At 46.2% G+C, this 25,219-nt stretch overlaps 1 protein-coding gene across 1 annotated transcript in view; it reads left to right on the forward strand.

Moving 5' to 3' along the window:
• The window catches only part of LOC129711304 (rho GTPase-activating protein 45-like), a 128,484-nt gene that overhangs the window by 79,758 nt on the left and 23,507 nt on the right, over positions 1-25,219 (forward strand). Inside the window, exons 4-11 of the mRNA XM_055658863.1 lie at positions 3,531-3,615; positions 8,857-8,929; positions 14,334-14,409; positions 15,963-16,100; positions 17,796-17,860; positions 19,271-19,381; positions 20,983-21,063; positions 22,871-23,050. Coding sequence (XP_055514838.1) covers positions 3,531-3,615; positions 8,857-8,929; positions 14,334-14,409; positions 15,963-16,100; positions 17,796-17,860; positions 19,271-19,381; positions 20,983-21,063; positions 22,871-23,050 — 809 coding nt within the window. The remainder of the gene's footprint in view (positions 1-3,530; positions 3,616-8,856; positions 8,930-14,333; positions 14,410-15,962; positions 16,101-17,795; positions 17,861-19,270; positions 19,382-20,982; positions 21,064-22,870; positions 23,051-25,219) is intronic.

Genomic DNA, 25,219 nt, shown 5'->3' on the forward strand with positions numbered 1-25,219 from the left:
CTCGTTTGAAGCTGGTTCAAATCAAACACTGAGATCAAATAGGGGTGGCGCGGTGACGTGGAGGTAGAGTTGCTGCCTTACGACGAATGCAGCACCGGAGACCCAGGTTCGATCCCGAGTACGGAGTTTGTACATCCTCCCCATTACCTGCGTGGGTTTTCTCCGGGATCTCTGGTTTCCTCCCGCACTCCAAAGGCGTACAGGTTTGTAGGTTAATTGGCTTGGTATAATTGTAAATTGTCCCTAGTGTGTGTAGGATAGTGTTAGTGAGTGGGGATTGCTGGTCGGCGCGGACTCGGTGGGCCGAAGGGCCTGTTACTGCGCTGTATCTCTAAACTAAACTAAACTAAAAAGCATCAGTTTGCAATTGAAGATGATGATGAAACTCTCCTGGCAAGGGCTGACTGTTTAATCCTATCGTGCTCCGTAAACGGAACGGTTGGGTGTGGTGACCAGCGAAACGTTGTCCCACGCCACCTGCACCCACAACAAATCAGAAGCAAGTTTCATCTAACCCATGTAACAGAGGAATAATATTCAACCAAATTGTTCCATTAAATCGTCTAGTCCTGTGCACATCATCAACAGGAGACTGGGCTGGGCCACAAGAAGCCCGGCCTTTACAAAATACTGCAGCTGCAGGAAACCTGAAACAAAATTCTACACCAATACCATACCTCTATACCAAGGCAGATTATAAACTCAGATGGACAGGCAGGATCAGATGCTGCCCAATTCACTGAGTTACTCCAGCAATTTGTGTCTAATGAAACCAGTCACAGCTTGTATGACAGAAGTTCCACTGAACAATAGTGCTGGGTCCACCAAGGCCTGCTTTATCTCCTGGTTGCCAACCATGTTATATCCACTCCCCATTCCAATACCAACTTTTCTGTCCTGGACCTCCGCCATTTCCAGCCTGTGGATGACAACCAAGCACCCATCTAAGCTATTCCCATTTGCCCCCCATTTGATCCATATTCCTCTAAATTTTTCCCGTCCATGTATCTGTCCCCAAGTCTTCGAAATGTTGTACTTCGCTCCAATTCATTGGAATTTAGTGGAATAGGATAAAGGTAAAGAATTCTCTACATAATCCTAATACTCATTCATATATTTTCTTGTGACATTTGGCTGCTGCAATTAGTGCTAATGTCTGATGATCCCATCAATCTCACAACACCTTCAGCTCCCCCCCCCCCCCCCCCTGATGCTCTTTCATGTCCATTACTATCCTTGAATTCCCCACCATCCGCTGACACATGCGAGTGTTTACAGTGACTAATTGATGCCTCTAGGATGTAGGAGTGAACTGGAGTGCATGAGGGGAACCCACCTGGATACAAACAGCGCCGGTGGGCAGGATCAAACCGGGGTCAATGGAGATGGGAGGGGGAAGCCTCACCTGGTGCTCTGCTGTGTCACCCAGGCAACATCCTGGGGAGTCTGAAGACTATATTATTGAATGAATGAATTGTTACATGCTGGGCCTCTGAACTCTGCAAGAGTCACGCACTGTGAGATTGTGCCGGGATGTCTCAGGCTGGCGTTTCCAGTGCCTGTTTCATTTTATCTGAATATGATCACAGGAATGTTACAGTCATTCTGCGAGGAGGCTGTAGGCGATGAACCTTCCTTGTACTCTGGGGAATGGACCCGTTGTGCCCAGCCTTCAGAAGGGTTAAGCCAACGTCATCAGTGCCCCAGTGGTTTACACAAAAGGACACAAAGCGCTGGAGTAACTCAACGGATCAGGCAGCATCTGTGGACAACATGGATGGGTGACATTTTAAGTTTAGACCCTTCTTCAGACTAATTGCGTGGGGGGGGGGGGAGGGGGAAAGTTGGCGGAGAGTGTAGGAATGCAAACTTTCGGGAGGCGAACTGTTGCAAGAAGCGGTGTATTGAATGTTATTTGGTTTGGCCAAACTGGGAGGCCTGGAAGTGGAGCTGGAAGCCATGAGGCACAAGATGGTGACGCAGGTTTGTGTTAAGGAACCACGTGGCTGCGGTGCTGAGTCCAGGTTAGAACATGATCGTAGAGTGGGAGAGAAGTGGGAATCACAGTGGGGCAGCGCAGAGAGAGCTTCTCACACAACCCCCGTTGGAGAGAGGTCGAGTTCTTCAAAGTAGGCGTTCTTTGAGGAGATTTCGCAGTGGAGCAGACAAAATGTAGCATGTTGCTTATTAAGGGCATCAAAGGTTACGATGAGAAGGCAGGCAAATTCCAAAGGAATAGACCAAGTCACACTTAGTCAAGACCTTCGTGGCTGTAGCCTCCTTCCTCAGCTGCTTCAGAATTTGTGCAATTTGAACTTGGCCTCAAGAATCCAAACTCATTTCTGAAAATCTTCACATGCCAACGGTTACCGTTTAACCAAAACTGTCCTGAAATCAGTAGGAGAAGGATAAATGAAGAATAAAGGATATTCTGGCCAAATGTCTTTAGTCACAGATGCAGAAGCTGGTGTTTCTCTCCGATGTAGGATAGTGTATCTGGTGTATCTAGTAGGATAGTGTGTGTGTGTGTGTGTGTGGACGGTGATTGTTGGTCCGTGCTATCTCAGTGGGCTGAAGGGCCTGCTTCCACTCTGTATCTCTAAAGTAAAGAAAAGTATTCTAAGTCCCATGAGTTGGATTGAAACCCTGCCCGGGGTAACAGTCACAACACAGTGCAACATGGTGGTGTAGTGGTATAGCTACTGTCTTACAGGGCCAGAGGACCGGGTTCGATCCTGACTACGGGTGCTTGTCTGTACGGAATTTGTATGTATCCACTGAGCTGCGTGGGTTGTCCCTAATGTGTGTAGGATAGTGTTAGTGTGCGGGAATCGCTGGTCGGTGTGGACTCGGTGGGCTGAAGGGCCTGTTTCCGCACTGTATCCCTAAATTCTAAACTCTGAACTGTAAAAGAGAAGACTCTTGTTAAGCCACTCCAGGAGTAGAACCATTCCTACCACCAACTCTGATTTGGATCCAGTCTGTAACGTTCCCTGCATCCCACGGGCTTTTACCTCACTGATCTGTCAGGCAAACACCTGTTTCCGCGCTGTATCTCTAAACTAAACCAGCCTTTCCAGTGCTTTAGATTCTGATTTTACCTCACAGAACAGTACAGCACAGGAACAGGCCCTTCAGCCCACAATGTCTGTCCCAAACATGAGATCAATGTTAAAGTAATCTCCGCTGCCTGCACATGATCCACTTCCCTCCATTCCCTGCTCATCCATGTGCTTTTCTCATTTTGCTGAAGTATTTTGTTAGAGGGAGCGAGGGGTGTGTTCTGTGCTCGACGACTCTATGATCTGAGGCATAATTATTGATGAAAGGTTTGGAGTAAAAGGTTTCTTTGAGTGTAATGATAATGCAATTAATGTACAAAGGCACCGCTGCATGGCCACGTGTGTGACGCCACCATGAATTAAACGGGAACATTTACTGTCTGTCTCTTAAAGCGCATCAGTCTGCTTGTAGTATAAGCTTTGCACAGGGTTAGTCCCCATTAACACATTTGTTTCTTTTTCCTTCAGGCTTCCATTACGAATCCAACAATGAAAATGATAAAAAGGAGTTTGAGAAGGCAATTGAAACAATGGCCGTGGCCTTTAGCAGCAAGTAAGTATATCGGGACCCTCCCTCGGTAGACACTGGGCCTGTGGAAGGGTCCCGACTCGAAATGTCACCCATCCTTATTCTCCAGAGATGTTGCCTGAGCCGCTGAGTTACTACAGCACTTTGTGTCTATCTTTGGTGTATACCAGCATTTGCAGTTTCTTTCTGCATATCAGTCACTTGTCTGGATAGAGGTAGTGTTAGCATGCATGGTAAAAAGTGAGCACAGAGTCGGAACGCAAGAAATGAAACCAGTCTTTCATGCTTGACTATTGAAACCCTAAGTTAGTAAAGCTGCCTCATGACTGCCTCATGACTGCCTCTCATCAGCATAATAGCCTCAGAGTCTTTTGGGGCATGGCAGCATGGTGGTGCGAGCAGCACGGTGGTGCAGCGGTAAAGCTGCTGCCTTACAGCGCCAGAAACTCGGGTTCAATCCTGGCTACTGGTGCCGTGTGTATGGAGTTTTGTACGTTCTCCCCATGACCTCGTGGATTTTCCCCTGCTGCTCTGGTTTCCTCCCACATCTCACTAACATACAGGTTTGCAGGTTAATTGACTTCAATAAAAATTATAAATTGTCCCTGGTGTGTAGGATAGTGCTAGTGTATGGGGATCGCTGGTCAGCACGGACTCGCTGGGCCGAAGGGCCTCTTTCCGTGCTGTATCTCTCCAACTAAACTAGACTGTGTGGCTGGGACATTTTGTGCCTCCATATTGGCCACTGCCGACATTATCTTGGATGCCAAGCACCCACAGGTAAGATTGTGGTATGGAAGGAATGGGTAGAAAGCAAGGAGGTCTGTCAAAGAGGCACACAAGACCAAGAATCAAACCTTCTTTATCCAGAGAGTGGCTTGTGTGTGTGGAATATACGACCATATCATCATAGATAGACACAAAATGCCAGAGTAACTCAGCGGGACAGGCAGTATCTCTGGAGAGAAGGAATGGGTGACATTTCAGGTCAAGACCTTCTTCAGACCATATCATCTTGCCTGTAAGGTGAGACTAAAAAAGTACAGAAAGGAGACAGGGTAGCCCAATATAGAAAAACAAGAAGTGCTGGAGACGCTCAGGGGAGTGAGGAAGCATCTGTGGTTTCAGTCTGAAGAACATCACAACCCACAACATCGTCTGTCCTCCTCCCTCCACAGACGCTGCCTGGTCTGCTGAGTTCCTCCAGCACTTTGTTTTTCTCTCGATGACATGATTGCCGTTTTTTTACCCCCCGTTCTGTTCCTTCCCCCTGTCGGACTGGTCCACCCCGACACTTTGGTCCAACTCGGCATTCGTCACTTTGGCTGTTAAATCTACCCGGGCATTTTTACCCCACGAGACCTGAACCCATGGCAGCAGGTTCACCCACAAGTCAAATAATGCTCAACGTTTAAATAACATTCAAAAAAATCCGTCGGAGCGGATGCGAGCAAGTAAACAAGAGGAAGTGCCTTCAGGACAAAGTGTGGTTAATATTAGCAGACAAGATTGATGCTTGCATTGGGTCCATCTGCAGATTGGATAGGAGGCAGGCCCTTAGAGAGGATAACCCTACTGACGCATTCAGGAACAGCCTGATTAAAATGAAGCCACATGCACTTGAGCCATTGGGCCTTGCACTAAGAACTCACCAGAGTGATGGATAGGAAATAATGTTGCAGCAAGGTTGCATGGAGAGGGATGACATTATTGCAAAAGGTAAGCGGCTGCCAACCTGTCCACGGTGCATTTTTTAAAAGCACAATTTTTCTTTGTTCAAATGCACACTTTGTGTTTTCAATTTGGCTGCAGGAAGTGGCTGGTAAGATCTGATGATTGACGTGGAGGCAGGAAGTGGAGTTTGTGGGCAGGTTATCAAGTGCTGGTTGTCAAGCACGAGGAGATGCAATGAGGCATGTGGGAGGTCTTCAAGTCGTGCGCAAAGTAAAAAACACAGCCAGATATGCAGCTCTCTTGGGATCGTACCTCTCTGGTGTTAAGATTGTGATGAGAACGGATCACAATGTTTGCATTGAAATACTGAGCTCTTGACCGAAGTGTCCACTGATAATGAAGAAGTACAACCGATTCTGACGCAAGCGATTGAGTCATTCAGGTTTCAGTGCAGAAACAAGCCACCCTGACTCTACTTAATCTCTTGATCCTCGCTTTCTCCATAACAATGAACGTGGCTCTTTTTCAGAGAACATGGAGAGGTGATATTCTGGGTCAGGACCCTTCTTCGAAGAAATGTCCCGAATCGTCACCTATCTGCATTCTCCAGAGATTTTGCCTGAGCTGACGAGTCACACTAGCGTTTGTGTCTTTTTTTGTAAACCAGCATCTGCAGTTCCTTGTTTCTACATAGTTCTTTTAAATTAATCGAATTCCTTTTTTATAGGCAATCAAATTATTTTCAATAGACTCTGCTGACAAAGATTCGCGTAGCTTAAAGACTTTACATGGAAAGCGATGTTCTGAACTAACATAGTGTGCTTTGTTCATGAACAGCTCAAATCCAAGGTTACTTTCCTTTCTGACTTGATCACTTCACTCGAATTACTTTCTTTAGCAGAAGCCTCAGTTCTGCTAACAGCATTCCCAATGTTAACTCATCAAATTATGCTTTAAACTCTATTCCCTTGGAGAAGGAGTGGAGGAACAACTCCCGGCTCCTGATCAATATTTATCTCCCTGCAAACGTCGCTGAAACATATTATCTGATCAGGCCCACCTAGCTGAAACGAGGAACTGGCATTCTGCAAGAGGATGCAAAGTGCTGGAGTAACTCAGCGGGTCTGGCAGCATCTCTGGAGAACATGGAAAGGTGACATTTTGGGTTGACCTGAAACCTTGCCTATCCATGCTCTCCAGAGATGCTGCCTGACCCACTAAGTTACTCCAGAACTTTGTGTCTTGTGTATGTCCGCCTTGCTGCTCTGAGCAAATTAGGGTAGCTGTTTTAGTGGCCCGATAGCAAAGGTACATCTTCACATGCCAAGCTCCTTGAGCAGTTCTGATGTAGATATAAAATACACCACAAGAGTGCAGCTTTTTATCTGAGTGCTCGCTCTCTTGAAGTGTTTGGAAATGGTGCAGAAATGCAGCTGTTCCTTTTCTCGGTATGGCCACAAATTCAGGGTTGACATTGTACATGAACACCTGAGGAAAATGCCCTGGTGGTGACAACAGTGGGAACCTGAAGACCAGACCAGGTTGAGCTATGATCCATGCAGCTGCATCACCTGCCAACAACCATGGGGCCATTAAGAATGGCTATGGGAGGTGCAATTGAGCACCGTCTATCAATGTCCATTACTAGAGTACACTAGGTCGAATAATAGAGGAGCCAAAGCTATTTGACAGATCAGTTCAACATATATTGGGTGTTAACATTACATAGACACATACAATAGATAATACATAGACAATAGGTGCAGGAGGAGGCCATTCGGCCCTTTGAGTCAGCACCGCCGTTCAATGTGATCATGGCTGATCATCCACAATCAGTAACCCGTTCCTGCCTTCTCCCCATATCCCTTGATTCCGCTAGCCCTAAGAGCTCTATCAAACTCTCTTTTGAATGCAGCCAGTGAATCAGCCTCCACTGCCTTCTGAGGCAGAGAATTCCACAGATTCACAACTCTCTGTATGAAAAGGTTTTTCCTCATCTCAGTTCTAAATGGCCTATCCCTTATTCTTAAACCGTGGCCCCTGGTTCTGGATTCCCCCAACATCGGGAACATGTTTCCTGCATCTAGTGTGTCCAATCCCTTAATAATTGTGTATGTTTCTATAAGATCCCTTCTCATCATTCTAAATTCCAGTGAATACAAGCCCAGTCGCTCCATTCTTTCATCATATGACAGTCCCGCCATCCCGGGAATTAACCTCGTGAACCAGGCTGCAGCATTGTTGTTTCCTCCTCATCTCCCTTCTAAAGATATGTCCCTTTATTCTGAGGCTGTGCCCTCTGGTCCTGGACTCTCCTCCTATGGCTTGATCTTTCCATTATAATCTCACTGTTGACACTGCTGTCGTAGCAAGTGAACAGAAAATGCTGGAAACACCCAGCATGTCAGGCAGCATCTGTGAGGGGAAATATCTCAGGTTAATGAATGATTGAGTTTCACATTTTCAGCATCTGCATTATTTTGCTTTGGTAGCATTGAACCTTTGCAGGAAGAAACAAGAAACTGAGTTACTCCGGCACTTTGAGTCCTTAAACCCCTTGCATTTTGCCCTTGACTTTGGTTTATTGTGTGGCACTGAAGACAATACTGGAATGGAAGATTATTCACTTGGGCAACATAAAAAAAATAGGCTTAAATCACTAATTTTAAGTGATTAGAATTACTTAATCACTCATGCTGATGCTGGAGATCTGAAACGAAAACATCTGCAATCTATGGAAAGAAAGCAGTCAACGTTTTGGGGCTGAGAAGTCCCAAAGAACTCTCCAATGAAGGGTTGTAAACCGAAAACGTTGATTGTTTTTCTTTCCGCAGATGCTGCCTGACCTGTTGAGTTTTTGTAGCATTTTCCGTTTTTATTTTGTTTCAGATTTCCAGCATCTGCATTTTTCTTAAATTGTTTTAGACTCGGAGGAAGTAGCTGAGTGAAGAAGCATCTACCACAGCAGAATGGGAGGATTCAGGGGCAAGTCAGCAGGAGCTGTTCTGATGTAGCTCCCTGATGACTCTGCATGAAACAATGCTGTCAGCCTTGGAGCAAATGTTTTAGTTTTAGTTTTAGAGGTACATCGTGGATGCAGGCTCTTTGCCCCACGAGTCCATGCCGATCATCGATCACCCTGTCACAATAGTTCTGTGTTACCCCATTTTTTCATCCACTCCTCACACACCGGAGGCAATTTACAGCAGCCACTTATTCCACTTGCACATCCACTCCCTACACATTTTGGACAATGTTTACAGAGGCTTATTAACCTACAAACCCACAGTCTTTGGGGGGGAAACCGGGGCACCCAGAGGGAAACCCACGCGGTCACAGGGAAAGCGTGTAAATGCCACACAGACAACATTCACGGTCGGGATTGAACCCGGGTCTCTGGCTCTGAGAGGCAGCAGCTCTATCAGCTGCGCCATTGTGCCCCCCCCCCCCTCCCTCAACTGTGTCTTTCTGAATTCCAGCTAACTGAATGAGAATAAAATGTGCAAGAGGGGACTTTTGCTTTTGAAAGTAAATGGAGATGTACACGTTGAGGTTTGCCGAGCGCTCTAACTGTGATTTCCTCTTTGGCAGTGTGTCGGAATTCCTCATGGGTGAGGTGGACAGCAGCACTCTGTTATCATTGCCACCAGCGGACAAGTGCAGGGTGAGTGGATGGAATGGGCCTGGGTTACACAGGAGCGTTGCGTGCATACACCAGCCACTGCTGGAAAGCTCTACGTCTATAAATTGTCACCTTGGGGGTTGTGTTTCTGCCGATGAGTCTCGGAAGCCTGCGGATGGTGAACGACTGATTCAAAAATGGCAATCAGCTCGAATCAGATCCATCTAATCTGCCTGCCAGCTCTCAAAGTTTACAGTTCCATACGTTATCCATTAAGCAGGATTATTCCTGAGGCAACGTCTTTGGTTTTAAAACTCGCTGACCCATGGGATTTAAAAAAAATGTACATAGACAATTAAATAGCAACATATTAATCTGGAAAATGATGGGTCAGGGCAGGGTCATATTTCCCAATTAGACTTCTACAGAGGTTTTAGCTCCTGTATCTATTTTGCAATTCTTTTTGGTTGTGACATTTTAGTTTATGTTCCTCTTCTCACAACAATTAAACATTAATTTAGGCTGGGCATTGGATGGACTGACCCTTCGCCTCTCCTCTCTTGCCTCCCTCAATAAACTCGGATCGATCCCGTCAGGGGGCTTATCCACCTTGCTGCTCTTCAAGAGCTTCGACACCACCTCCTCCTTGATCTCAAACTCCCCAAGTGTATTCGTCTCCCCCACACTGAGCTCTCTGTCCTTTCACATCCTTCTCCCTAGTGAATACAGATACAAAGTAGTCATGGAATCTTCGAGAGGGGAAACAGGCCCTCCAGCCCAACTTCCCCTCACCAGCCAACATGCCTCCCTCTACAATAGTCCCACCCGCTTGCATTTGGCCCAATTCGCTCTAAACCTGTCCTATCCATGTACTTGTCTAAATGTTCTGGGGGGAGAAGGCTGGAGAATTGTGGTTAGGAGGGAGAGATAGATCAGCCATGATTGAATGGCAGAGTAGACGTGATGGGCCGAATGGCCTAATTCTGCTCCTACAGCTTATGATCTTATGTTTCTTAATCTACCTCCTCAGGCAGCTCATTCCATACACCCACCTCCATTTGTGTAAAAAAGTTACCCCTCAGGTTCCTATTAAATATTTCCACCCTCATCTTAAACCTATGTCCTCTGGTTCTTGATTCCCTTACTTTGGGCAAGAGAATCTGTGCGTCTAGCCGATCTATTCCTCTCATGATTTTGTACACTTGTTTGGTACTTCACCTACATTCTCAGATTCATAACATAAATTCCTTCAATTATCCTGGAGTGCTTTTACCCTGTCTTTGATTTCGCTTTTCTTTTGTATGTACATGTAAAAAGCCTTAGGTTATTTTTTACCATCTGCCTCACCACTGACATTTCATGGTCACTTTGGGCCCTTCTAATTGCCCGCTTGAGTTCCTGCCGGTTTGCTTTATATTCCTCAGAAGCCCCGTCTCATTTCATCTTTCCAAACCTTATATTTACTTCCTTTTACTTTGTGGCCAAATTTAGAACCTCTTTGGTCATTGAAGGTTCCCTTAGCTTGCCGACCTTATCCTTCTTCCTAACTGGAACTTGACAGTCCTGAACGTTGATCAACTGGCCTTTAAACGGCACCCACGTCAGATGTGGACTTACTCTATAATATCTGCTCCCAAATTACTCTCTCAAGCTCCTAACTAATAATTTTGTAAACTGCAATATCTCAATTTAGTGCCTTTTTCCCCAAGATACAGACTTAACCTTATTCATTACTGTCTTAAAAGTTTTGATCACTGTTCCAAAATACCCTTCCATTGAACATTGGACAGTTTGACAGACTCATTTCCCAATACAAGTTTCAGTGCTGATGCTACACTTAGCCCCATTTTATTCTCCCCCACATTCCTCTCAATTCAATGTATAGAAGTGTGAAAATGAACCATTCTACCAACAACCAGAGAATAGTCCTGCGCTACTATTTACCCCATTGGAGACCCTCAGACTATCTTTAATTGGACTTTTTCTTGCACAAAACGTTATCCCCTTTATCGTGCTTCTGTACACTGTGTGGCTCGATTGTAGTCATGTAATGTCCTTCCGCTGACTGGTTAGCACGCAACAAAAGCTTTTCACTGTACCTCAGCACACGTGACAATAAACTAATTCCCTCCAGAAGTTTCTATTCATCTGTTCACCGGGGGCAATTTACAGTAGCCAATGAACCTGTCAACCTGCACGCCTTTGAGATATGGGGAGAAACCAGGGCAGACAGGGGACCCATGAAGGAGCAAATTCAAACAGAGTGTTTAAGTAGGAACTGCAGATGCTGGAACATTGAAGGTAGACAAAAATGCTGGAGAAACTCAGCGGGTACAGCAGCATCTTTGGAGCGAAGGAAATAAGAAGGGTTTCGGCCCAAAACGTTGCCTATTTCCTTCGCTCCATGGATGCTGCTGCACCCGCTGAGTTTCTCCAGCATTTTTGTCTGAACTCAAACAGAGGTCAGGATTGTGAGGCAGCAGCCTGGCTAGTGGCTCCACTGTGCCACCTTCCTGCATCAAGTAGACATGAACACTGAAACATGGAGCTGGTTTGGCAGTCGGGTGGCACGATGGTTCATTTGCTGAGATTATTCCCTGCAAGACCACAGATCTAGAGAGATTGTTCCCGAAACCCACCCTGGCAGCTGAACAACTTCAACTATTAAATAAATGGGAAATAAAAAGCATTCATCAGTGTTGTTATGATTGTTATGAAAGTTCATTTGGTTCACGGTGGTCCTCCAGGGAGGCTAATCCATCATCCTTATGCAGACGTGCTCCTGATCCATCAATGTGCTGGATTCCTTGCTCCCTCCTCAACCTAGGCCATTATGGGTGGACATTAAATCCAATACACACTCCCCTCCCCAGTTGAAGAAATGGTTACTGCAAAGGAAGCGGAGAGGTCCTGGGTGACCTTAATAAACATTTGGACAGGTGCATGGGTAAGATAGATTTAGAGGGATGTGGGCCAAATGCAGGCAGGTGGGACTAGTGTCTCTGAGGCATGTTGGTCGACATGGGTAAGTCGGGCCAAAGGGCCTGTTCCCATCCCGTACGACTATGACAGCTTTAGAGAAGGAGTAAATGATTCCAGGTCAGAGAAGTGAGGCAAGATCCAGCAGGATGAGACCGCACTGGCTGATGCCATTGAGCCTAGTTGCAAGTTAAGAAAGCAGACAGCTCCGGATACATAGAACAAAGAATTGCAGATGCTGGTTTATACCAAAGATGGACATGAAGTGCTGGAGTAACTCAACGGGTCAGGCGGCATCTCTGGAGAGAAACGATAGGCGATGTTTCTGGTCGGGACCCTTCTTCCGATTGAAGACTTCAGACTATCTGATGCAGGGTCCCGACCTGCAACGCCACCCATCCTTTTTCTCCAGCGATGCTGCCTGACCTACTGAGATACTCCAGCACTTTGTGTCCAGCTCTGGATATTTTACTGTCTTGCCTAAAATAGTTTCTAAGAATTGTTTTCTCTGGTGTCCTCTAGCTTTTTGACACAGTGGCTTTGCAACGTGTCAAACGTTCATGACTGAATCGACAAAGTGTCCTAGTCGGCAGGCTGACTAATGCAGTTACATAGCCACATCTAAATGACACTAATTACAGTTTGTCCCTTCACAATCTTTCCCTGAGGCCAGAGCAACACAAAGTGAACGACACTCTGCTTTGGCCAAGATGTTCCACGAATGTGATAAAATAGTGACTCGTCGTTGCTTTGCCTTCTCCCTCCATTTCCCCCGTGGGCTCGCTGTGTGGGACACTGCTCGCAAGTGGCGAGTGTATTCTGCTGCCTCACCCACCTGGCTGTGGGTCCAGTGGGAACCGATCCCCAAACCCAGTCTTCTCCAGCAACCTCGCTGGGTGTAGACCAGGAGCAGTCTGTCCACTTGTTTCTCTTGTTGGGAGTGTGGAGCTCAGTACCGACACCACGAGCAGCTCCTTGGCTGCGGCTGGCTGATGCATACTGCAGCAGTGCTGCGACCATGCATGGTTCCAATTCAATAATTACCTCCGGATGACACCTCCCTCTGTTCTCTAAGGTGAGGAATTTGCAAAGGATTGTCGTCGGTGATAGATTTTCATGCTCATTATGGGTCTTATGGAGTAATATATCTGTTGTGCAGCTGCAAGTAAGAATGTAATTGTTCTGTTTCGGGACATATGAAACAGTAAAACACTCTTGACTTGATTTTCTATGTTTCGGGACATTATATTTGAGCCGCTGCTGGAACCACAGGTGCTGGTTTACAAAAGAAGACAGATAGTGCTGGAGTAGCTCAGTAGGTCAGGCAGCATCCTCAGAGAACATGGGTCGGCAAAGTTTTGGGTTGGACTTTTCTTCAGACTGGGGACTTGAATCTGAAGAAGGGTCCCAACCAGAAACGTCACTAATCCATGTTCTTCTGAGATGTTACGAGGGCACACTTGAAATCCCTTCCCCCGAAAATGTGGTGCCTACGCTGGGTGAAGCGGCTGATCTTGACCTCATCGGGACTTGCAGTCGGGGGGGGTCCCCCCTGGGTCCGGGGCTGTGGAACACCGGCCCAGCCGGAGCCGGCAGATCCCATAGCCGATTATGCGAGCCGGTATCTCGGCCCATGGGCAGCCTAGGCGGTCCGTTCTGGGACCATTAGACTCCTCTCGGAGGCTGTGACCTCCGTGGTCCGGCAAATCGGTTCATCCAGGAGAGCTCTAGATCCAGAAAATCAGTGGTGGACCTATATTACCGAATATCGGTGTGGGCATTTGCACCGGTATTTTTCAGATTGCCTGTGCCGGAATGCAACAATGCTTTGGTTAAATGAAAGCAAGGCATGAATGAAGTTTGAATCCCATGGCCCTTTGATGGTTTTTAGAGAAAGTAAAGAATTTGGCAACTTTAGGGGTTTTTGGGGGTTTACTCACTGAAGATAAATGAATGTCTTTGATGCTCTGAAATCTGAACAGAATAGGATGGCACAGTGGTGCAGCGATAGAGTTGCTGCCTCACAGCGTCAGAGACCCGGGTCCGATCCTGACAACGGGTGTTGTCTGAATGGAGTTTGCACGTTCTCCCGATGACCACGTGGGTTTTCTCCGGCTGCTCCGGTTTCCTCCCACGCTCTAAAGACGTACACGTTTGCATGTTAGTTGGCTTTGGTAAGTTGTAAAGTTGTCCCTAGTATATAGGATAGTGTTAGTGTACGGGGTGATCGCTGGTCACTGTGACTCGGTGGATTGATGTGCCTGTTTCCGTGCTTCATCTCTAAAATCTAACATCTAAATCCTCGTCCAAAATTGCCCGTGTACTGCTCGACTTGGCATCTTGCGATGGGGTTCAACAATGGGTTGATTCTGGCTGAAGATGAAGGCCTGTTTAAGTCACTTGTCCCAGACGTTTGGTTTATTCATCGATGCATTAATGAAATCTCATTGCTTTTATTTCTCCCCAGTCGATGGAGAATCTGTGTGGCGGGATTGCTGGACAGGGTGATGCTGTGCTAATGAAGGATCAGTACAGCGATGCAGGTAACGAACGTCTCTGTGCCACATGGTCTGCACAAATTAAATAGTGAGGCGCTTTTAAAACATCGTAAATTAAAAAATACCTGTTGAAGAATGGCGGTGGGGTTTGGAACGAGGGAGGATTTCCTCAGGATCATCTGTGTGAGGGAAAGGATAGGCGGCATTTCGGGTTGCACTCATCTTCAGACTGATTGTGGTGGGGGGGGGAGGGGAGAAAGAGGTGGGGATGTCAATGTCTGGCAAGTATAAGGTGGATACAGGTGCGGGGGCGAGGGGTTATTGGCAGATGGATGGAGTGGGTGACGAAAGCTAACGATGCAGCGGAGATAAAAGGGTGTCGGATTAGGAGAGAACAGGAATGAAATGTAAAGTTATGGGAGGGATATACGTGGTGGGGACGGGAAGGGAGGAGGGAGAGAGTGAAGGGTGTAAGGGGTTACAGAGGCAGAGAGGGATATAGGGACCAGAGGGGAATATTTTTAGTTTGATAATCCGTCGGGACAAACTCTATGTATAGATGTTTGAAAGATGGTGGTGGCACGGTGATAGAGTTGCTGCTTTACAGCGCCACAGATCCGGTTCAACCCTGAGTATGGGCGCTGTCTGTACGGAGTTTGTACGTTCTCCCCGTGACCTACGTGGGTTTTCTCCGGGATCTCCAGTTTCCTCCCACAATCCAAAGACGTACAGATTTGTCGGTTAATTGGCTTGGTAAAAATTGTAAATTGTCCCTAATGTGCAGGATAATGTTAGTGTGCGGGGATCGCTGGTTGGTGCGGACTCAGTGGGCCAAAGGGCTTGTTTCCCCGCAGTATCTCTAAAGTAAACTAAATCCTATTACTTGGATTGAAATCCAGCCCAGGATAACAGTAATGACACGGCCTCTCCAGTGCTTTGGATTCAGATTTTACAACACAGAACAGTCCAGCACAGGAGCAGCCCCTCCAGCCCACAACACTTGCTTGCTTCATAATCCAGGATGCATACCATCTGCCCACATGACGAAGACCAAGCCCTTCACACAACACCTCATCAGGTTTTAGCCCAAACTAAGCTGAGTCTGGAAATTCCACTTTAAAATAATTGCAGTGGGGTCCCGAAACATAAAATCTCCCTTCCTTTATTCTCTGAGGCCAGGACCAGAGTATTCCCGTGTCAAAGGGAACAATAGCCCAAATATTTCAGGGAACCATTAGGACAGCGCCAGAGATCCGGGTTCGATCCTGAGTACGGGTGTTGTCTGTATATACGGTGTTTGTACGTTCTCCCCATGTGTTTTCTCCGGGTGATCAATTTTCCAACCACACTCCAAAGACATACAGGTTTGTAGGTTAATTGGCTTTGGTAAAATTGTAAATTGTCCCTAACGTGTAGAATAGTGTTAGTGTACGGGGTCATTGCTGGTTGGTGCGGACTCAGTGGGCCAAAGGGCCTGTTTCCATTCTGTATCTCTAAAGTCTAAAGTTAAGTCTAACCGAGCACCTCCCATGATCGTGCCTGAGGAACTGCAACAAGGTGTTTTTGTTCTCAGTTGGTCTGTCATGTTTGGATTGCAGGCTGCCCGTACACGGAAGAAGTGGACATCATTCTTCAGCGGTCGGAGGGCGGAGTCGAAGCCGCTTTGCAATATGCCAAGACCGTCTCCAAGTACATGAAGGATCTCATTACCTACCTGGAAAAGAGGACAACTTTGGGTGAGGGGCTGGCGAGTTTATCACAGTTGTAGTCATTGTCATCGAATAACGGAGCCATCAATGTCAGCTCATTCCATGCGGATGTTTCAGACATCCATGCTGTTATTGGGCTGTTCCGTAATAATAGTCTGAAGTAGGGGCCTGACCTGAAATGTTGCCTGTCCGTTCCCTCCACGGATGATGGCTGACCTGCTGAATTCCTCCAACAGTTTGCGTTTTGCTTAGGATTCCAGCACCTACAGTACTTGCATCTCTATCGTAATAGCGATTCATTGCTGCTCCACCTCACCCCATCCCATCCATAACCCCCCCCCCCCCCCCGCCCCGAGCATGCTTGATCCCACCCTGCACCGCACCGCCCCACTCCTGATCATTTGTCCTACCTCACTAATCCTTTAAACCACATCTCCCCCTGTACCGGCCTCTGCCCAATTGTCCCCCACCGCACCCCAGCCCTACCTTCAGTTATTTGCCCTAAGATTCCACTTCTCCCCACCCTCCCACCAACCAGCTTGGTAAATCCCTTGGGAAATTTAGAAACAAGGGTACTGCTGGAAATTCCACTTTAAAATAGTTGAGCTGCTCCAAAAAAAACCCGACAACAAGTGCACAAAGTAACAAAGTTACGTCCACAGAGTGGAGTGACTCAGCAGGTCAGGCAGCATCACTGGAGAACATGGATAGGTGACGTTTCACAGAGTGCTGGAGTAACTCAGCACTGGAGAACATGGATAGGTGGCGTTTCGGGTCGAGACCATTCTTCAGGGTGGGAAATTTGTTGTTGCACTAATACTTCTTATCGTTGTTGTGATCAAGACTTTGTTGGCAAGGCCAGCATTTATGCCCCATCCCTAAATGTCATTGGAGCAGTGGTGCTGAACAGTCCATCTGATGAAGATGTCCCACAGCATTGCTGGGGATGGAGTTCCCAGATTTAGACCCAGATATTTAGATCCACGGCCTGGTTTATGAGGGCAACTTGGAGGGGAACCCCCTTGAGCAATGAGGGTGAAGATTTAGGAGATGAGCAGTCTGAGTAACTAGTGTGCATTTTGTAGATGATTCACACTGTAGTCACTGCACTAGTGGTGAGTTTGAATATTGGTTTTGAAAAATGTTTCCAATAACTTGCTACAAACCCCCTAGAAATGATTTGTACACCAGAGATTGTGAACTCTCATGTGTTCTCATCGAACAAACCTTGATCAAGGAAAGTTCCAAAGCCTGATATTCAGGCATCTCCTGCCATTGTCCACAACCTCTAGAGGGAGAGTCTGGGACCAGACGCCACAGACTCAGAATAAAAGCACGTATATTTAGAAATGAGATGAGGAGGAGTTTTTTAGGTCAGAGTGTGGTTATTCTGTGGAAGTCATTGCCACAGAAGACTGCGGCCAAGTCAGTGGAGATTGACAGATTCTTGATTAGTACAGGTGTCACGGGTTATGGGGAGAAGGCAGGAGAATTGGTGTTTGGATGGAAAGATAGATCAGCCATGATTGAATGGCGGAGTAGACTTGATGGGCCAATGGCCCAATTCTGCACCTAGAACTTATGATCTAATGAATAATTGTTAGTCTGATAGTGAATGCTTCCACAAGAAACCAGCCATGTTAAAGTGACAGTAGATGCAAGATCCGTTATGTGATTTTTCCTGTTTTATAACAACAATTTTTTTTGTTGAAATGTATACAGAACTGGACTTTGCCAAAGGTCTGACCAAAGTGATCAATACGTGTAGGCAGGCCATCACTCACGAGGTAAGGAACTACGGTGAACAATTGCAAGATGATTAAACTGAATTGTGCTGACAAACACGACCATATTGATTGCTGAATCTAAAACCTGATTTGACATCAACAGGGGGATTCATTGTCATGCAGCAGATGAGGATGCTGACCTGGACTTACTCATAGTATGTTCCAGTTCACTAGGCTGTGTACATGACTGCTTCACCCACTAGGTGTCTGATAAATGTCAGTTCTATCTTGAATCCAGTTGTGTCCAATAGCATATATGGATTTAAGAAGAAACTGGGTACTTAGACGGAAAAAAAAATCAATGGAGAGATGCACTGGCAGGATTGGATAGAGAAAGTAGGGAGAGGTCTGTTTGAAGTATACAAAGACATGCATGGAATAATTGGTACAAAGAGCCCGCATCCATGCTGTGCACTTTGTGTAGTTCTATACAATTGAGAAATCTTAACCAAGCTCGAATCAGCTGTACTCTCCAGGTCTATTAACACCAACAGGCCACGAGCTGTACAGTCATCTCAAGGTTAGGGATGTGGTATCAACCAGATGTGATACTATTCCTGCAAGGGGTTGAGTTTGTTGAGTGATGTTGGAATGACAATCACCCAGATCATTGGACAATATTCCATCACAATGCCGACTTCCAGTGGAATACAGAGGTTCTCATGTCCCAAGAATAACTTTACAAACTTAACAAACAAATTGATCATATTCCAAAATTAGGTCAGAATTGCCACTGCCGTTGATGCTTAATTTGGTTTGTGTTTAATTTCTCTGTTCCTAGTGGACGCTACCTTTCAATGTTAATATCTAAGAATAATCCTCAGCTGCTATCCTTCTATTTCCTACCAATAGAAGCACTAAAATTAACGTCATAAATCTTTGAATGCAAGCACCAGTTAGCAGCTGACAGGATTAAGTTATACCAGAGATTGAGAGGGATTGTCACCTTATCGTGGTGGAGAAGCTTGTGTGGTCCGGAGATCCTGAGAGTGATGCCGTCTGGAGCTATGCTCCTGGTAGGGCCACCCATGGCCGTAAGGTCGAGGGGGAGGTCTCTGACAAAGAGCAATCCAACCAAGACCTCAACGGGGAGGTCTCTGACACGGCTGGGAAGGTGGCTGAAGTTTGCGGCAGAAAAGAGTCTCCGGTCGTCTTGGACTCCATGCCACTGGATTCTAACCCAGATATGTCAAGGACCATGTGGTGGCTGTCTGTGCACCAGTCTCCCCACGTTAAACAAAGTCACGCATAGGCGTCCTCCATGAGAGGACAGTCATACTCGTTTTGAGTGACCGCCGATGAATAGAGAGGGAATGTGCCTCTGTACATCACTGTACATCACTGTGAGTGTGAGTGATTCTTTGTTTCCCTTCAGTGAGTGTTTCACGTGCATTAATTGTGTCCCCTTAGCATCACGTGCCATTTCTGTCGATCTATTCACTGGCATTGGAGCAAGACATTGACTACGGACAGAGTGTGATGCAAGGAGTTAACATCCTCCAGAATCAAACCTTTCTCCAGGTAAATGAGATCCCCCCCCCAAAACATCCACAGCCCGTAGAAATTTATAATGAACCAGAGAATGCGGGGAAAAGCTCAGCGGAAATCAACACAAAATGCCAGAGTAACTCAGCGGGTCAGACAGCAACTCTGGGGAAAAGGAACTCGTGATTTTTAGGGTCGAGACCCTTCTTCAGATTGAGAATCGGGGGAGAGGGAAACTAGAGGTAAAGCTCAGCGGGTCAGGCAGCCTCCGCGGAAAGAGAAACAATTAACATTTCAGATTTGGGATGTGATCAGAAGTGAGAAAGAGAGAGACAAGCTGGTCTGAGTAGCAGCGAATATAGGGAGGGCGATTGTTGGAACAAAGATAATTCCTCTGATAGGGTGAACTAAGATGACTGATATGGGGCAAATAAAATAATTTGCGTGATACGTTGCTAATTTTCAATGTTGCTAATTTTATATAATATCAGTAATGTTGTACAGCCTGGCCCACTGCGAATGTTTCTCCAAGATAGTAGCCTTTAACAGGCTTTCAGATAGGCACATTTGGCCCACAATGTCTATGCCGAACATCACACCAACTAATCTCATCTGCCTGCACGTGATCCATATCCCTTCATTCCCTGCATATTCATGTCATAGGGGTGTACAGCATGGAAACAGGCCCTTCGGCCGGAACTTGCCCACGCTGTCCAAGATATCCCATCTACACTAGTCCTAACTGTCTGCGTTTGGGACATATCCTTCTAATTTTTTTGCTATTCATGTACCTGTCCAAATCACAATTTTTAAAAGACATTTGGACAGGTACATGGGTAGGACAGGTTTAGAAGGATATGGGCCAAATGGAAGTTGTGCCACCTTTTGAAGCTGTACAGCACTTTTGAAGAAGGTGCCTGTTTTATAGAAAGTTGATTTCTCTGTTAATTTACATAGATACGTAGAAAATAGGTGCAGGAGAAGGCCATTCGGCCCTTCAAGTCAGCACTGCCACTCAATGTGATCATGGCTGATCATCCACAATCAGTGCCCCGTTCCTACCTTCTCCCCATATCCCTTGATTCCGCTAGCCCTAAGAGCTCTATCTAACTCCCCTTTGAATAGTTCCATACAGTCACCACTCCATGGGGCATGAAGATGTTTTCTTATGATTGTTACTTGAAACTTGGCACTTGTTTGTATGTATAACACAACAAGGGTGTTTGGTCCATCAGATCCATACTAGGCCCTCTTGACCATCTCTTTAAAAACACAGGGAGAATAGGACTAACATGAGCCATTCAGCCCTCTTATTTCCTTCTACCACTACAACATTCTCTCTCTCTCACACATGCCCATCACTCACAATTCCCTCCTTACCACGAACCAAGGAAGTTCCCTTGCTGGCCATGAACCAAAAAGAGTTGGGTGATGGCAGGGAAGTTTGGACTGGTAGGAGGAATGGAGCTAAATGGGGGGTGGTGACAGAGGGGAGCAGCGGAGGGAGGGGGGATCCAGTGGGAGGAGGTGGTGCGGATTACTGGCTGCAGTAACTGGGTGTGCATCTGTGCGTGCACGTGTGTGCGTGCGGGTCTGTGCATGTGTGTGTTGTTCACGCTGGTTTTGTGTTTGCACAGCCGCTGGCCGGAAGAAGATTGGATCACGAGAAGCGCAGAAAAGAAATTAAAGAGCAGTGGCATCGAGCGCAGCGGAAACTGGTATGAGAATCTACCCTGAACATCGTAACTCTCTGTTGTTGGACCTAAGCTAAAACTCAACTCCATTATTGATATCATGAACTGAAAGCTGATAGTAAAATTTAACGGTGACAGCGTCCTGCACAGATACTGTGGGCTGAAGGGCCTCCAGCATCAGAAATGTCAAAGACCACGATGCTATGACCTTAAACGTGACTCAGTTAGTTTCATTTTTTAATCAAAGTCAATAATGCAATTGATTTGGAGACACAAGAGACTGCAGATCCTGCTATCCTGAGAAAAAAACCAAAGTGTGTTGTGGAACCCAACTGGTTAGGAGGGAATAATCAGACGATGATTTGAGTCAGGACAGACACATTGGGATTTGGAGCCCTTCATGTTATGGGATTTTTGAATCACCAACCTTCTTAATTTTATCTTTAGAGGCATAATAATAATAATAATATATTAATAATACATGTTATTTCAGACTCATGGTCCAGACAAGGGACAACATTACATAAAAATACGTTGCATATAAAAACAACATGATACATATAAAATCTTAGTATATCACATAAAAACATCATAAATTATATATAAAAAAACACAATACATGATTTGAAATCCAGGATTTAAAAGATCAATGTCCTACAACGAGACAGCGATACCAATGTCTCTACAACTGGGATTCATAGCGTGCAGTGCTAAACCTTATGTTTGACGAAGCCACGATAATTACATTTTTAGAGTCATTTATCCTGCAATCCTGTTTTTGTACATACAGCACAAAAACAGATCCTTTGGCCCGACTCTTCAATGCCGACCAAGTTGCTCCATATAAGCCAGTGCCATTTTTCTGCTCATGATTTTATACACCACTGTAAGATAACACGTCAGTCTCCTGCACTCCAAGGAATAAAATCCTAGCCAGCCCAACCTCTCCATTTAGTTCAGACCCTCGGGTCCTGGCAACAGCAGTAGAGTTACTTCCTGATAGCACCAGAGAACCGGGTTTGATCCTGACTACGGGTGCTGTCTGTACATAGTTTATACGTTCTCTCTGTGACCGCGTGCAATTTCTCTTCGTGCTCCGGATTCCTCCCACATCACAAAGACGTGCAGGTTTGTCGGTTAATTGTGAACACTTTATTTTAAAGTAAACTAAAAGGAATGATAACATGTTATTACAAATTAAAATGCTGAGGTTTGTACAAAAAAGAACTGCCTGGGCAATTTAATAAAATAGAGGTATGAAAGACGGTAGGTAGCACTGTGGTAGAGTTACTGCCTTTTAGCTCCAGAGATCCGGGTTCAATCCTGATCACGGGTGCTGCCTGTATGGAGTTTGTACGTCCTCCCTGTGACTACATGGGTTTTCTACGGGTGTTATGGTTTCCTCCTCCACTCCAAAGATGTACAGATTTGTAGGCTATTTGGCTTGGTAACATTGTAAATTGTCCCCTAGTGTGTGTAGGATTGTATTAGTGTGCGGGGATCGCTGGTCGGTGCGGACTCAGTGGGCCGAAGGGAATGTTTCCTTGCTGTGTCTCTAAACTGAACTAAACTAAACTCACAATCGAGTTAGACCTATGAACTTTTCTTGATAAGGTGCATGCAACAATGTGCGGTAAGTTTGGCTCTTCACTTCACCTTATTTCGCCGTGAAATGTAAGATTTCAGATCGTAAGATTGAAGTCTTGTTTAGCGCTGTTGAAAGAAATGTCTGAGTGCATTTGGTGAATTAGCAGAGTTTCTTTCATCCGATCTCTGTGACCTGATACAATTGCCCAGTGAATCGATCAGTCTCTCTGTCACCATCTTGCAGCAAGAAGCTGAGTCCAACCTGAGGAAGGCAAAGCAGGCGTACATGCAGCGCTCGGAGGAGCACGAGAAGGCAAAGCTGCTGACGGTGAAGGCGGAGGAGGACCAGCAGAGTGCCAGCAGCAGCAACACCAGCAAGACTCTGGACAAGAAGAGAAAGATGAAGGAAGATGCACGCAATAAGGTACGGTCCAGGAGCAAGGCTTCTGCAGCGAGCTGGAGCTGAGTGTGATCATCTGTCTCTTTATACAAAGAGATGGGCGGCCTGGTGGCCCAGCGATAGAGTAGCAGCCTCACAGCATCAAACACCCCAGACTTTGAAATTGGTGCGTCCCTTTCCCCCGTCCTCTAGTTTTAGTAAACAACAGAGACAGAGAACAGAGATGCCAGATTGATGCAGGCTGGTCAGACGTTAACACATTCACCTCACGTTGCCTGGGTTCTATTCCACACAGAGAAGAAAGGCAGCACAGTGGTGCAGGGGTAGTGCTGCTGCCTTACAGCACCAGAGACCCAGGTAGTATCCTGACAATGGAGTGTGGCAGTGCGTACGGAGTTTGTACGTTCTCCCCGTGACCACGCGGGTTTTTTCCGGGTGCTGCGGTTTCCTCCCACATTCCAAAGGTGTGCAGATTTGTAGGTCAATTGGCCTCTGTAAATTGTCCTTAGTGTGTAGGATGGAATAGTGTATGGGTGATCCTTGGCCAGTACAGGCTTGTTGGGCCAGAGGGCCTGTTGCCATGTTGCATCTCTAAACTAAACTAAAAATGAGTCCCACTGCAAATTGGAGGAGCAGCACCTCATATTCGCGGGTAGTTTACAGGTAGTCAATCAAATCGGGTAATACTTGACATGAGCACTATCGAGCCAAACACACGTACAAAAGTACAAGAGTGAATAGAAAAGTACTAGAGTACAGAACTAGAGTACAGAATCTATACTCTAGTACCTTCTTTCCGCCCCCCCCCCCACCCCCACATCAGCCTGAAGAAGGATCTCGACCCGAAACGTCACCTATTCCTTCGCTCCATAGAGGCTGCCTCACCCGCTGAGTTTCTTCAGCATTTTGTCTACCATCTGCAGTTCCTTCGTAAACAAAGAGTACAGAATCTAGTTTCTAAACACTAGTTTATGAGAGAGAGAGAGAGAGAGAGAGAGAGAGAGAGAGAGAGAGAGAAAGAAAGAGAAACTAGAGTGTTCTACTTTGTTATGTCCTGAAAAGGAACAATGAAATTCTTATGTGCGGCAACACTACAGATATGCTGTGCTGTTGCAACGACTGTTGAGCAGACCGATCCTTAATCAGAGTGTGGCTGGCGTTAAGTCCTATGCTGGGATTTTAACAGGCCCTAGGTGTGTTAGATGTCACCATGAGAGGAATAGATTGGGTACATGCATAGTCTCTTGCCCAGAGTAGGGGAATCGAGGACCAGAGGACAAAGGTTCAAGGTGAAGGGGAAAAGATTCAATAGGAATCCGAGGGATAACTTTATCACACAAAGGGTGGTGGGTATATGGAACAAGCTGCCAGAAGAGGTAGTTGAGGCTGCGACTATCCCATTGTTTAAGAAACAGTTAGATAGGTACATGGATAGGACAGCTTAGGAGGGATATGGACCAAGCGCAGGCAAGTGAGACTAGTGTAGCTGGGACATTGTGGGCGGTGTGAGCAGGTTGGGCCGAAGGGCCTGTTTCCACACTGTATCACTCTATGGCAGTTAACATACAGTGAGATTATTCAGACCACAAGCGAGATTAAAACTGTTTCCTGGGGTAAATGTAACACACAGGCAAAGTATTCCTTTCACTTCCTGCTTCATATTGAAATGAAAACGAACCTCTGTATTCCTTCACTGTGCTTCAGTCGTCAGTGTGGAAACCTCAGTACAAAATCAGTAGCTGTGAGAAAACGCAGCACGTTTGAGGTGATAGGAAAAGGTGCAGGCCGTTCAGCCCATCTAACCTGTCCACAGTTCGTGGTTTGATCTGTGCCACGTCATGGAGTCTGGCTCAATGAGAAATTATCAGTCTCATTTTGGAATCGAGGGATATGGGGGAAAAGCAGGAACAAGGTGCTGATTCTGGATGATCAGCCATGATGATATTGGATGGCGGTGCTGGCTCGAAGGGCCGAATGGCCTACTCCTGCACCTACTTCCTATGTTTTGAAATTTTGATCTGACCTCACCCATGTTTTGGGGGCAAGAATTCCTGTTAATCTTTACGTACTAACACGCATTCTGACATTGGTGGTTATATCTTTAATCCCTTCAGCTGATTGAGTAATACAGCATGGAAACAGGCCCTTCAGCCCAACTTGCCCACGCCGACCAACATGCCCCGTCTACATGTC

The sequence above is a fragment of the Leucoraja erinacea genome, chromosome 29, assembly GCF_028641065.1.
Source record: "Leucoraja erinacea ecotype New England chromosome 29, Leri_hhj_1, whole genome shotgun sequence".
Lineage (NCBI taxonomy): Eukaryota > Metazoa > Chordata > Chondrichthyes > Rajiformes > Rajidae > Leucoraja > Leucoraja erinaceus.